At 45.5% G+C, this 14,872-nt stretch overlaps 1 protein-coding gene across 1 annotated transcript in view; it reads right to left on the bottom strand.

Moving 5' to 3' along the window:
* Window positions 1–9,635: 9,635 nt before the first annotated feature.
* LOC135291229 (serine/threonine-protein kinase PAK 3-like) overlaps window positions 9,636–14,872 on the bottom strand; it is a 51,487-nt gene continuing 46,250 nt past the window's right edge. Inside the window, exons 9-14 of the mRNA XM_064405259.1 lie at window positions 14,757–14,869; window positions 13,959–14,076; window positions 13,179–13,278; window positions 12,528–12,724; window positions 11,061–11,198; window positions 9,636–9,710 (exon numbers count right to left, since the gene is read on the bottom strand). Coding sequence (XP_064261329.1) covers window positions 9,636–9,710; window positions 11,061–11,198; window positions 12,528–12,724; window positions 13,179–13,278; window positions 13,959–14,076; window positions 14,757–14,869 — 741 coding nt within the window. The remainder of the gene's footprint in view (window positions 9,711–11,060; window positions 11,199–12,527; window positions 12,725–13,178; window positions 13,279–13,958; window positions 14,077–14,756; window positions 14,870–14,872) is intronic.

Here is a 14,872-nt window from a genome sequence, read left to right as displayed (position 1 = left end):
TGCAAACTCTGATTTTATGCTATTCAGAAATGTGTCAATTGTTGGTTTTGTACAGTTTTTTTTGGCAAAAGTGTGGTTTTTATTTTGTGATGTTATAGATCCCCTCTATTGTACTTTCAAAGGTGAAATTTTTATTAAAGGTCAAAAGCAATGCTTTTTAATTGAGGAAGATATGGGAGTACCTTTTGCCAAAAATTAGCTTACGAAAAGGATGGAGTGAAATTGAATGATATACTGATGTTGGTTGGTTTAGTTGTTTAACAATTTAACAAACTAATGCCACATCCACTGCAATCAGTGTGCTAACAGATGTTAACAGTGTTGGGCATGTTACCATTTGAAATAGAGCATTAGTTGATTTTTTTTACTGGCAAATGGACATGGTTGTGAAGAATTTCATGGATTGTGTTGCAGGAACCTTTCTGATCATTCTGAATCCATCCACAAAAGTATACAAAAGCTGAAAGATTTGACAGCTCAAATTAAAGAAGATGGTGGGTCCTGGTTAGATGATTTGTTCCAGGGATGGAGCTTTGCATCTTTGCTAAGAAAACTTTGTAAGATAGGTCTATATGTGTTGGGTGTTTTGGTAGTGATACTGTAGTAATACCTTGCATTCGTACCCATACCTTCAGTGTGTGCCACAAATGATGGACAAAACTATCAAAGAAGTGTTTAGCATATGAGAGACATAGGTAGGAAATGGATTCACAGAGAGTTCTTGAAATCTCACAGAGATGGTGGATGAAAGTATTGACATGGAGGAAAGTGTTGAATTAAGACCTTCTGACAATGACTTGTAATTGCTATCAGACCTGACTTATGCCCTTTGAACTGACTGGACTTTCACAGCATTAAAATTGCTGTGTTGTAAAATAGCAATGCTTAATGTGAGCAAAAAGGATGTTTTAAGCAAGTGATAAGCAGACATACTATAGTAAAGCTATGAAACGCAAGGTAGTTAATAAACAACACAGTTATGAAGGGTTTTTTTAGTCAAACCTAGAGGGAGAATTGTGGGAATCCTTAAAATCAGAAGGTTTTGGGAAAGCTGCAAAAGGCAGGCCTCAAAGACAGCAGAACTGTAATGAGATCTAAGCAGCAGCTATAAGTCAGCAGAAAAATTATATAAGACGTAAAAAAGTAAGGACAAGTGGAACAATGTGCATTAACACTTGGCTAGAATAACTCCCTAAGCTACAGAAAAGTATAACTAGTGAGATATTAGGATCTAAGCTTAATAATGGAGCTCTCTGCATTGTATCTTAAGGCTTACAAGTGGGTATTGTATTTGAAATAAGCAAGCATTGTTTTAACCAAAGGTACCTGTGCTTCTAGTGGTTGGATGGAACTACTGTCAATATGCTTTTGCTTGTTGGGATTGGTAAAAAAGCATTTAGGGTCAGTTTACCTTTTTAAGGTAAGGTAACATTAAGTTCTTTGTGTGCTGGCAGGGATGAGAGCTGCTGGCATCTTCCCATTGTCGTAACCATGTAATGAGAGTGGAAACCAAACAGCTGGAAAACAAACAGCTCGAGGCGCGTTCCTCAGCAGTCCCGTCCCGTTTGTGGATTGTACACAGACCCCTGGCCAGCAATGCTCTCCTCTGAGGAAATGTGGAGGGACATGGAGTTATTCAGCTTTGTGAAGAACAAGCCCCAGGGAGACTTTAGTTCCACTTTCCAAAACTTCAGAGTGTCTTTGAAGAAAGTGGGAGACAGCTTTTTTAACAGGACCAGTTACAATAGGATGTGGTGTTGAGGATTTTTTGCAGGTTGAGAAATTTTTGGAAGATAATGGGCATATTCAGCTGATGCACAATCCAGCCTGCTTGTAACAATGGATAATGGACAATGAATAATGGACATATTCAGAAACGAGGTCGGTATATCCTTGAAAAAGATACAAGAAGAAGAGCCATCAAGACTCAGCAAGTTTGTCAACAAGTTTGAGAAATTGAGAAAAAAGAAGCAAAGGGTGGGCCAGACAACCACAGCAGAACGCGTGAAAAATCAGATGATCCAATCAGTATTCTATTTTGGATGCCTGAACAGCTAGGATTAAGCAATCATGTATTAGATAGATGTGTGTGAACAGTAGAAACTTATTATAAATATAGCCTTTTTGGGGGTAATAAACTGGCTTCACGAGATCACATTGATCATGGCATAATGTCCCATTCTTGATCCTCCGCACCGCAATGTGGTCTAATATTTTGAGGAATAGATTGTAAACAAATCAAGTTCTTATATGAACTGTCCATGAGGTAGGTAGACTTCAGGATGCTTGTCTGTGGTTTCCAGTGTCCACTGAAGTGTATTTTAGGCAGCTGAATATCATAGGGTTGTTATACTGTTACACTATTTACTTAAGAGTCAAAGATGGCACTGTACCTTCACAGCAACCCCTTTCCCCCCTTTTTTCTTTGTATAATAAATAAAAATAAGGACAAAACATGGGGTTTGAGCTCTGGGTGGGTCTCTTTCTCACTATGAGAATTTGATAAAAACCTCTTCTGGATGAGGCTTTTTTCATTTATCTCAATGGAAAAAGAGCATCTAGGTTTAATAATATATTTTTCTTTACCAGCCAAGTTCATGGCTTGATCAGGATCACGAGCTTGGTTGGGGGAGGTTTTTTGCATTAATACTTTTAAAACAAACTTTTACTAATATCTAGTGCATGAAAACTTTAGACATGAATAACAGTGCAAGCAATCCACCCTTCTCCCCTTGTTAAAAGTTATACAATTCGTTAGTGATTTAATAGATGACTTTTAATTTTTAAAATGTGTCTTGGTTTGAAAAGACATGTGTCTGCTAAAGAAGGCAGGAGCCTCCCCCGAAATGGAAAATGTAAAACTATAACCCCTCCTTACAAATTGTTATAGTTTTGGAATTGGAATTTGGAATTAAGGGAGCCTCTCAGGCAAAGACGCGGGAGCAGGAATAACAGTTCTTTATTAGGGAAGAAAATAAAAGTCAAATAAACAATGCAGTAATACAAAACAACACTGACAGAGTCAGAATACAACATCTGTCAGCGATGGAGAGAGACGGGGAAGACTGACTCGGTGATCAGAATCCAATTTTATTGTGGGATACAAACACTTATATATTATATACTATTTCAGGGAGACTAGTAATGTGTACTACAATGATTAGGTTAAAATCACATACACAAACTTATGCATGTAACAACATCTCTTGCTTTCAGAGTTTAATGGGATTTTCTTTTTCTGATAAACCTGTTTGATTTAATCTTCTTGCAATCTAAGTCTAATTTTCAAAGTTCCATTTGCTTTTGCCAAGGCATCCTGTTATCAAATCTCTTATGTTAACCAGGCCCAAAGTCCATCATCTACCTTGTGTCCTCCAGCATTCCAACAGACCCCCTGTTGATCAGGGGGTTGGTAGCAGTCCAATTGGAATGGTGGCTGCCGTCCTCCTGGAGTGTCTGATGTGGTTCTGTTGAAGCAGTGAGCCTGTAGAAAGGTGTAGTCATCCTCTGATGATCCAGTGGTGGTGTAGATGGGCCTGGTCTGCCTCTGGGAATCCAGTGGAAAAGGCAGCTGCTCCTCTGGGAATCCAGTGGAAAAGGCTGTCCTGGTGTCCAAAATCTCAGATGATATTCAGTTAGGAATGCTTGGCCCTCTCTCTGGGCAGAGCTTCTCACAATGTGGGATGATGTAGTTTTATCAGTCATGCTGTGGCACTCAATGGCCCATTAACAGCAGATGTCTCCCCAGAGGGACGATTGGTTGTGGAAGAGATAAAGAAAACTGCCCAATTAAGAGAAGATAACAGAGCCACACCTCTAAGAGATGGCAAATAGAATACACACATTACCTTGCAATCTAGGACAAAATGATGACAAGTGGTAGAACTTCAGTGAAAGAACTTTGCAACAGTAATTTGGTTATGACAAATTGATATTTTTTAAAAATGAGTATCTTAGTGGATATCCCTTGGATCTTAACCACCCTTCTTGAAACAAGGCAATAATAATTAGTAGGAGTACTAGGAAAACACATATTAATAGACACACTAAGGCTTCCTTGATGCACAGCAGTTCTTGCCTGAAGAAGAAATAGCACATTTTCCCAATCATAGGCTTATTGATTTAAAAATAGCAAACACTCATAATGAGCATTGTACTATGAACTCTAAGGCACATTTTACAAACAGTTGTACATTTTTCTAACTTTCGTATGATAACCCTTCAATGTGTCTATTAAGAGTTTTTGAAACATGATAACCTTGATTTTTCAGGAGCTAAGGTGGTTGCGAGGTTTTGAAAAGCTTTGTAGGGCAGTGTTGGCTTTCTGTTGGACTTGGTGAGAAAGTGGCCCTCTCTCAGCTGCTGTGAAATGGCCGTGGCATGTGGCCAGCAGCATCTTTTCAGGATGGCTTGCTTGCTATTGCTGACACGGCCCCACACCCTTGCACGCTTCTTTCCACTGTATTTTGTTGGTTGGGCCCCCTGCAGGGGCTTCTCCCACTCTCTGCTTCTGGCTTTGGTGTCTGCAGCTCTTCTCAGATCCGACCTTGGAGGCAGGCTCAGGGGCAGGGCCACTCCCGATGCAGACACGCCAGGCTCCACGGAGGGGTGACTTTGGAGCCAGCCCACTCGGTTTCCGTGGTGATGGGAATTGCGGCGGCCTGGGTGCGAATGGTGGGGGGCGATCTCAGTGGCCACATGGCATGGTGTAATGGCTGTAGAATTCCCCTTTAACCCAGGAGGGCTCAGAGTGGCTGCATGGCGTGGTGTCCCAGGGGTGGAGCAGAAGCGTTCCCCACATGGCCTGCTCCCCCAGGGCAGGGCGGCGTGGTGTGCCCGCCTGGGTCGGCTGCCGGGGCTGTGGCGGCCACCATCTCTCCACGTGTCTGGATTGTGCAATCGGTGCCACCAGCCCTCTGGACGACATCGGTGTCCTTGGCTCGGGCAGCCCCCTGATGGTCTCCGTTTTCCGAGATTCCCCCACTCCCTGGGGCTGTGCGGTTTCCCACACCCGCTCCACATTGGTCAGCCACAGTCCCAGTAGTAGAGCACATTTTCACAGCAGCCGGGGCCTGCCGGCTCCCGCGGCAATGCCAGCTCGCACACAGGGTGGAAGGAAGAGGCGGCTGTGCTGCTGCCCTTCCCCCTTTGCCTTTCATAATCCAGTTTTTTAATAAGTCCAGAATGAGTGTCCATGGTTTCAAAGTACTGATGACTGGGTCTCATCATCACCAAATGAGACTGCCTCAAGCATATTTTGTCCAGCCTTCTCCCAAAAGGGCAAATCTAAAGCATCCCCTTTTGATACGTGCAGCTCATGGTTTTCGCACCATGTGAGTAAAGCTTGTAGAGCTCGCTCATCGTGGTTTATCCCTTGTCTTTGAAAGGAAAATCAGTACCTTCATGACAGATTTTCTGGTCCTGACATCCAAGTTCCCATGGTCTTCTAAATGATTGCAGTCCACAAAAACAGGGCTAGAAACCTCGCAGCACTTTATGCTACTTAGCAAAGTCCCAGGTTTTCACCATATCAGCTCTGTCACCATTCCCAGCTCCCGGGCTGTATTTCTCCAGTTCCAAACACTGATCAGGGCTCTGTCGCCCTTGTAATCTGGTTCCCACACCGTTTCCCATCTCTTATGCTGCTTGTAATCCAGTTCCACAGCAACTTCCAGCTCTTAACGCCATGTGTCTCCTTTGGTGTTGGAACCCAAGACACCCCTCTGGATGCCCTGGATGACACATGCACCTGGCAGGGGGCTGAGGAGTCCTGGCAGGAAGCCAAAGACACTTGGGAATTCGATCCTAACCCATGGAACAAATTACCAACCTTGTATGAAGAACCACAAGTCACAAAAATTTAAGTAGCTTGATAATGAATTAATCACAGGGTGAAAAGTGAAATTTTGGGTATTTTTAGTATAGTGGTCTAGGAGGCAAGATGGAGGGATTTTGGTGTTGTCCTATTCTTCTTCCTTGTTCTTCCTAGCCTCCATCTTCTTGGTGATGGTGGAACATTTGGATTGGTTTAGAATACAAGTACACAGACTAACATAGGTGATAGGTATTGGAAAATAATGATAAATAAAGTACACGTAATTCATAGTATAAAATTAATTTTAGTAGACACCAGACCAGGGGCGGGCAGTGTGCCCTTGACAGACCTGCAAGACAGAACTCTGTGGGTCTGAAAAAGAATGTTTTAGATAAGAAACAATAACTCTTGTGAACCAGAGCTGAATAATTCCAACTCTTTCTTTGACCATTGGGCTGGGAATAAAGAACTCTTGGGGTCATCCTAGCAACAGGAAACCTGAGACTTTGCTCTGTGCTTCTGAGTTCTTACCACTTCGGGGTTCACCACGTGTTAGGTCACGTCTGGGGGTTGCAGGTGCAGGAGACAGAGATCGCTCAGCCCCGAGGTTTGTGTGGCACAGAGAGCATTTATTTCCCAGCCTACCCCTTATACAGAGCATTTGAAAGACCCGGTCTGCATATTCTCATTGGTCTGAACTCCACGCCCCCTCGGCATCTGGCCGGTGAAGTGCTTGCAGCTTCCTAAGAGATCTGACTGGGAGAAGACCCTGGCAGTCAATCCCGGGGCTTGGCAGCAAGCTCATCTCTGACATTTGGGAGCACCAGCCAATGGGTGCCTTCTTTGTGTGGAGTTCTGTTAGGTCTTGGTTTGGTTTCAGTTATGTCAGGTTGAGATTAAAGGCACAAAAAGGGTGCGATGTGTACACTAAAGGGATCTCCTTTGGATGCATGAGGGGGTCTGTGTCACTTTGTTCCCCACTGCTGTATCCAAATCTGCCTTTTGGGAGTGCTAATTCACTCAACAGTCACTATACACAAACAAGGCATGGGCTGTAATTCTCAAAAAACTTAGAATTGTCTCAAGGTGTTTTGTTTACTTTGATAGAATACCTACTTTATGTGTGAGGTAGAGACTGCCTTAAAATAAGAGATACTGGAACCCCACCAAATCAGATCAACCAAAGCACTCCTAATCTATTAGTAAGAATTAACAAGGTCTGAACTTACATTTTCTGTCTCAAGACTTTGTATGTACATCCATCCACACAATACCACTGTGATTAACTACACTGACACACAGGTTTGCATAAATATTATTTTCCCAAATACATTGGAGTATGGTAGAGCAAAAGAAAACATTGATTGCTGTGTCTAAAGACATTGCATGTGGTTAAATATTCCCTTTCTCTTCACAGCTTTAAATTAAAATTTACACCTTTATAACTAAAGGTACTATAAATAAAGGTACTAGAGATTCCCATGAACTCCACAGATCTTTGAGAGGTGTTTGAAGGCTAGGTCTGTAGACACAAAAGTGCTTCATCAGCAGGTTTCAGTTGCAGAGTTTTCTGGCTATTTGCCACCTATCACTTCTGTTTACAGTGTCCATAAAATAATTTTCATGCTGAAAATCACTAACAACTACCTTCCATATCTATTCATGATTAAGCACTCATGCCAGTTCCTGTTGAAGTCAAGAGCAGGTTTCTGAAAATAGCAGGAATGGATTAAACCTAAAAGGTCTGCCAGTGCTATCACTGAAATATTAATTTGCATGTTTTCTTAATTTTCAATCAAAATATGACCATGGGTTTTAATGTTGGGTTTTTGCAGCTAGTATGCAGATGCAATAATCACAGAACTAAGGTCACTTGAGATTACAGAAAAGTTAAAAACTAGGCATGGGAAGGTCATGATGGGAATATTTAACTAAAAAAAATTGGTTTATCCTGCAGCCTTGAACTCATGTCCTTATACCCTTCCCAAAAGAAAACCTATTCATTGAAGATGCATCATCATCCCAAAACCATGTTTAAATTAGGCTCAACCGTGATTCCCACAGGGAGATCGGAGGTGATATTTTGCTGCAGCCAAAAGGTTATTAGAAAAAAAGAACTAAAGTTTTTGGTGCTAGGTGGTGTTAGTTCTGGTTTGCATTTGTTCCAGTTCATTTCTTGGGTGTTGCTGTGAGCTGGAAAAGGAGCGGGATTGAACACCAGCCCAAAAGAGAAGTAGGGCAAGAGGAGAGGGGACAGAAAAGTAGGCTGTCAGGAGAGAATATAAGTTGCCTATCACACAGCCAAAGGGGAAGGGGACAGGGATCACCCAAGGCTGCAAAAAGCAATCAAAAGCAGCATTTTATTGGTGTATGTGTATGTTCAGCTCTCAGGAGACAGAGATACACAGCTGGCTCAGTTGAATCCTTACTAAGAAGGAGGGGTTTTTTTGCTTTAATGACTTTGTCTCCATTTAATGGTAACTAAGAGTTTGTTTATTTCTAACACCTCTCTCCCAGCAGCTCAGAGCGGCATTGCACAGCGCTTGCTGTGTGCCAGAGAGCACAAAGCAGGCTGGCCTGGTGGCCCTGAATATTTCTGCAAAACACTCTGCATTTCACACCTTTGCTGTGGCTCAGGGCAGAACTGCAGGCCTGCAGGCGCTTCCTGGCAGAGCTGTGGGAGGCTCTGGCTCCTGCGGATGTGAGCTGCCAAGCTGTCAGTGCCTCAGGCTGGCCTGGGTTGCCCTGGCAGAAGCGCCGTTCCTGAAGGACGCTGCCCTGTGCTCCAGCCTGCCCAGCAGCCCGGCTCCCTGCGCGGTGCCCAGAGTGCTGCACACACTGCTGCCCTTTGCCAGGAGTCACAGGGCAGCCGGCAGAAGAGCAGGAATCCTCAGCCAGGCCACCGGCCCTCGGCTGCCCCTGGCCTTTCTCTGCTCCTGGGCAGACTCCAGACGGCCAATGCCTCCAGTCTGGGCTGTGCCCAGCACAGCTACGCTTCCCCTCGGGAGCAGCCAGCTGCCACCTGGGCTCTGAGAGCGGAGGATTTGCCCGCTGCCAGGAAGAGGCACCCAGGGCCCGGCTGCTGCCTCTTGCAGCTCCCAGGGCCTCCTTCCAGCCTGCCTCTGCCCAGGCTCAGGCTGCTCCGGGCTCTGCCAGGCCTCTGCTGGGGCTGCACCCTGGGCAAGGCCGGGCCCGCTCTCACCTCACACTCGCTGGCAGCTCTGCACCAGAGGAGACCTTTCAGAGCCTCCTCTCTGATCCTTCTGCTTTCTCACTTGAGCAAGGCTCTCCTTCCGCCAAAGAGATTGCACTTGGGGATACGAATCCAAGTGGCAGGAACCAAATGTTCTCAAGTCACAGCTGCAGGCCCGGATCTGCACAGGATGTCTTGGCTGTCCCAAGACATCCGGTGGTTTTTCCTGCAAATGCTGAGGCCCTTTCTGCTTCCACTAGACATACCACAGCTGGGCAAAAACGGGCCAGTGGGTCATATTGCAAAGGCAGTGTGGTCTGGAGAGGATGAATGAAGAAGAGCCTTCCCCACTTACAAACCATACAAAAGAAGGCATAAGTGTGACTTAGCACCAATAAATAACAACTGGTAATTTAGAAGGAAATGTTGACTTGTCTGAAGTGGTCAGAAGGAAGGGAATCTTCCAAATGAGTTGATATTTCAGAAACTTTATTTCATTCCAATCCTAATCTATAATCCCATTCCATAAAACTCTTCAACAATCCTACTCTACAATCCTACTCTACAATTCTACTCTAAATTGCTTATGAAGATCACATCTGGACATGATTGTTACATTCTCCTGTCCTACTTCCTCTTCTTCATTGATATGACGAGTGGTGCCAGGATGGAGGCTGGCTTGGCGGATGTTACAAATGGATGCTGTCCACAGGAAAAAAACCAAAAACAACAAAGAACAGTGAACCATGACTTTAGAAGCTCAGTGCTTCACAGTCTCCATGAGCATTCCTAGAAAGACTCAGAAAATAGAACAATGGGACCATCTGCCCCTCAGTCGTCATGTGCAAGACCTTGCCATCACAGGCAAACGTGACCCAGACTCCCACTCATTTGTTTATTGTGATGTCTTCATCTTGCTGGGATTTTTGCCCTGCCAGTGCTCTAGAAATAGTGCTTTCTGTCCCTGAGGTTTTTTCCTTTCAGGAAACTGCAATGACTCACATAGGTCTCTGCCTCTGAAGGACAGGCACTGGGCTGATTCCCACAGGGAGACAGAGCAGTGCCTACCTTTCCATGCCCTGCCCCTCCTGTGCTGGATGGCACCTTCCTTCCCAGCAGGGACAGCCCAGTGGCACTGGGTGCTGCCCTTCCCTCTCTGCCACACAACCTGGCAGTAACCCTGGGCCAGTTCCTGTCTGCTTGAGCGTGCCAGGCAGCAGATGGGGCTGGGACAAGTCCCTCTCAGCTCTCCGTGTTTGCATGCCAGAAACCTCTAAGGGTGGGGTGGGGGCACAAACCAGGGCCCCTCAGAGGCTCACAGTGAGCCCCCACAGCCCCTCCTGCCCACAGCCAAATCTCTGCCCACTCAGCCAGGCCTGGCTTCCTTGGGTTCCTACACCACCTTTTCATGTCTCTGTACCCTGTGTTGCTCTACTTCAATTCTTTTGCCATTAGATAAAATGGAGCACACCACCAAATTACAAAAAAGGGCAACAGAAACAGGCAGAGGACAGAGTACCTGTCCTCTCAGGAAAAACTGAGAGAGGTGGAGTTATCCAGTTGTGTGAAGAACAGGCCCCAGGGAGGCACTTATTGCCATTTTCCAAGACTTCACAGTGGCTTTGAAGAAAGTGGGGGACAACTTTTTTGAACAGGGCCAGTTACAATAGGATGTGGGTGAAAAATTTTAAACACATAGGGGATCAAGTCAGAGTAGGTCAAAGGAAGAAATTGTTTCCTTGCAGCATGATTCCACCCTGGCACAGGTTGCCCCAAGAGCTTGTAGGTGTCCCATCCAGGTCAGGTGGCAAAGGGCTCTGAGCAATCTGACCTCTCTTTAAAGATGTCCCTACTCATTGCAGGACACTTGTACCAGATGACCTTTACAGGGCCCTGCCAGCCCAGCCCAGTCTAGGATTCCTCACCGTTTTCATTTGAAGAGCACTAAGAGTGGAGGTGAGGAGGAAGGGGGCTCATCTGATGCCTTGGACTCAGTGGAGGAGGAGCCCATCCCTTGCACCCTGTTTCACCTGCAGCCCCTTTGCATTTTACCTGCAGGAGCTCCTTGGCAGACCAGCGCTGCTCCTCGTCTGTCTGCAGGCAGCAGCTCAGGAAGTCACGCAGCCAAGCCGAGAGGAGCTTGGGCTGCCGCAGCTGTGGGGTCCCTACTGTGGCTATCAGGAATTTGGCCTGGAGAAAAAGGAAACATGAGGTTCCACCTGCTGCTTTCACATCTCTAACTGCTCTCCCAGATTCCATTGTTAACCCCTGTTCTTCGGTGGCAGTTACTGCCCTGGCAGAGACCCAGAGATGCCTTGCCTTCACCAACAAAAAACCCAAACCCCGATGCAGTCACAGCTTTTCCAACATCCCATAGATCTTGCCTTGGCAGCTGATTTCATTGACTGACCTACTCAGTGGGAACTACATCAATAAAAGCATGTTTGCTTCTCTGAGGATTCACACCAGCGTAGAAGGCTTTTTGGAAGGCGAACTTTGCTATACCACCTAATTCAAAGGCTTAGTACATGAAAGGCATCTCTGCAGTGCTTGTTGGTCCATTAAGCACTGCTGCCATGGAACAAAACTCATCAAGCTTTTTGCTTTGTTCTTGAAAACAATGGTAATTGGAAGAAAATAAAGGAAATCCATCAGTTAATCCCCAGGTAAGGAAACTAACATCTACAATCTCATATTCCACAGAGACACATTAAGATGCCTGAACAAATGTGTTGGGATGAAAATGCCTGCTTGGGCACACAGAAGCCACCTTCAGCTCTGTGTCTCAGCAGTCTGAAATTTCAGCTTCCTTTATGCAGCAAAAGAAAAACTTGTCGTAATCAGGAGAGGTGTCATCCCTATGGTCACTCTGCTCATTTGGATACTGAAGTCAATGCATTAATGGTAGGCCCATCCCAGAAAGTGCCAGGAAACAAATGGGAGGTTTTGGCAGGCTCTCCACATCACCAGGCTCTGGCCTTGGTGATGTGGAGAACGTGGCTTGGGCTATGAGACAAACATGGTCACTGAGTGTTGAAGCAGCACTGCACAAGAAGCAGAAGAAACTCTGTGGTCTTTAAACCCTCCTGCCCAGGTTTCAGGCAAGCTTCCCAGTGAGAAGAAACTGCACAGGGATTCAGTTCCTCCCTAAAAACCACAGTTTTAGAAACTTTGTTGGGTTTGGGTTTCCTTCCTTCCTTTCTGGAAGGATAGCAGCAGTTCTAAGATGCTTGTTTCCTGTTATTGGGGCCATCTACACAGACGAAATAACTGGAACCACTTATAACACAAAGGCAAGAGTTGCCTGAGAAGGGATGTGCTGTTTGAATGTGGTAAGGCTTGAGTTTCCCCACTGATGCAACCAAAGCTACAGCAGATGCTGATGTGTTGCAGGGACATTTTTAGGACGAGACCTTGGTGGAAGTAGTCCTAGCAGATGGCAATGGGATTTTGTCCAATGGCACTCCGAACCTGGGACAGATGAGAAAACAGCGGGATCACTGAGTATTTGCTCCTTACCGAGGCAGGACTTTGGCTCAAGTAAGGAGGTTCTTGTTCCACCATTTCAATTGCCACAATTCCAAAAGACCATATGTCCACTTTGGGGCCATATGGTTGACCTGTCACCACTTCAGGTGCCATCCACCAAGGAGTCCCAGCTACCCAGCACCCTCCACTCTGCTCAGGAGTGAACTCAGTAGAGAGGCCAAAATCAGCTGAGGAGAAAGCAAAATAACTGTTTTTATTTTAATTCTGTGCAATTAGGAAAGCAAGCAAAAGGATTCCCCAGTAGAAGTTTGAAAATGTGCTGTTTTGTATCTCCTGGACAACTGTCCCTGCTCTGTTTTCTCAGGACTTTAGCCAAGGAAATATGGCATTGGTGACTTAAAAAATCCCCACATTTTTTTTACACTGCCTCCAGCAGTGGCTTTTGTTCTTTGGAAACTTTAGACCTGCAGCTCCCTCCCTCTGGAAGGGACACACACAGAGCAACACCACTCTTGACTGCTTGCTCCTTGTCATGCCTCTGTACATGTTGCAGCCGTGTCACCAGCTCACAGAGGGGTCCCTGCACTGCCACCAGCACCATTTCTGGGGAGCTGGCAGTCACTCCAAGCAGCCCCACACCCACATCCCTGGAATGCTGCACCTGACCAAGAATATACTGACCCAGCTTGACAGAGCCATCAGTTCTGAGAAGGATGTTTTCGCTCTTCACATCTTGGTGGATCACGTGGTTGGAGTGAAGAAAATCCAGTCCTCGCAGGCACTGAGAGAGGAAACAGAAACAGGAAGTCAAAACTAAGTGATGTGATTTCATCACAAAAGAAAGGACACAAGGAATCAAAAAGATTCCCTCTCCCGGTCAGTAATGGCAGAAGACAGTGCCACTGAGAGGAAGAGCTTGCTGCTGCAACACTTGCAGAGCAGGACCTTTCTAAGGAAAGGCATGTCAGCTTTTGAAAGAGCAACAGCACCTGCTCTTGTAGACTGTCCCCTGCAAACCAGCCAGGATGACTGCTGCTGCAGGGGATGTGCTCAGAAGCAAACAGTGCTTTGGCTGCACTCCTATCCTTTTTAGCTGAGGACTGAGAGAAACGAGTCTCTCTCTCTTTTCCTCTGCTGTTCCTTTCAAATCCTGCCACCAGCACCTTTGCTTTTACAGGCAAGGAATGCAGTGAAGACAGGCATACGTTTAGAGAGGCAAGATGGAGAAGAGCAAATACAAGAGGCAGAGCGAGAACACAACTGCAGGAGATAAGAGTACAAGAACTGAGTTCAGTGAGTGCAGGAGCACTGGCAGCAATTTCACTTGAGATGCTTCTACTTGCCCATAGCATAGCAGCAACACACAAACAAAGCTTGGCACATGAAACCTCTCCTGTTCTGAGCCCCTGTTTCCCAGACAATCCTGCCCAAGCCCTCGGCAGCACAGATGGGATTGCTGACCTCCCGACTGATGGCTGCCATCTCCTCTTCAGACAGGTAGCACTTGCTGATGACATCGCTCAGAGCACCTCCGTCCATGTACTCCATAACCAGCCAGAGTTGCTCACCCAGAAGGTAGCTGATAGAAGGAAATGAGGGCATAGAGGAAAACAGGCATGGCTACATTTGTATTTCCTTCCAGGTTTCTTGTTTCCAAGTCCCTTTGTGACTAGGAGAGAATCAAAGGAATAGACATTCCCTCTAGGCTGTGCATTGTTTGCAGTCTGTGCAGTCTCAAGGAGAAAGGCACAGCTGTGCAAAAGGAGATGGCTTAGATGGCCAGCAAGTGAAATTTCAGTTTAGTAACAGCCCAGATAAAAAAACTGTCAGGCATGGTGCTTCTGGAAATAAGCACCTAGTCTTCCTGGCATGCATAGCAATGGCAAAGAGGGGCAAGGATCTAAGGGAAATCCACTTTAGGACGGTTCATCAACTGTCCTGAAGTGGATTTCCCTTAGAAACGTTAAAAAATCAATCTCAACAAACTGTGGAGGCAGTGAACTTCGAGGGTATTGACTTAGTAAGATACAGCTGATCCAGGTTCAGAATGATTTTTGAATAATTTTCAAACTACGTGTGCCAGGAAAGACTCATGTAGACCAGATGCACTCTCTACTCATCCACTGGAGATAAGAAGAGGAATTATAATAAATAATAATTAACAGCTCTACTTTCTGCCCCTGACCAAAGTGAGTTTTTAACCTCTCATGTTTGCTGTGTGTAAACGCACATTCATGGGATAAGACCATGACCTCTCACCTGTCTAAATAATTCACAACACTGGGACTCCTATGCCTCTTCATGATCATGATTTCATTAAAGGTTAGTTGCTTTCTCTTCAGTCCTTGAAGATTTATTTTCTTTATAGCCACCTA

This window comes from Passer domesticus, chromosome Z (assembly GCF_036417665.1).
Source record: "Passer domesticus isolate bPasDom1 chromosome Z, bPasDom1.hap1, whole genome shotgun sequence".
NCBI classification, from domain to species: domain Eukaryota; kingdom Metazoa; phylum Chordata; class Aves; order Passeriformes; family Passeridae; genus Passer; species Passer domesticus.
The sequence above is the reverse complement of the archived record's forward strand: the minus strand, read 5'-3'. Positions and strand labels throughout refer to the sequence as shown.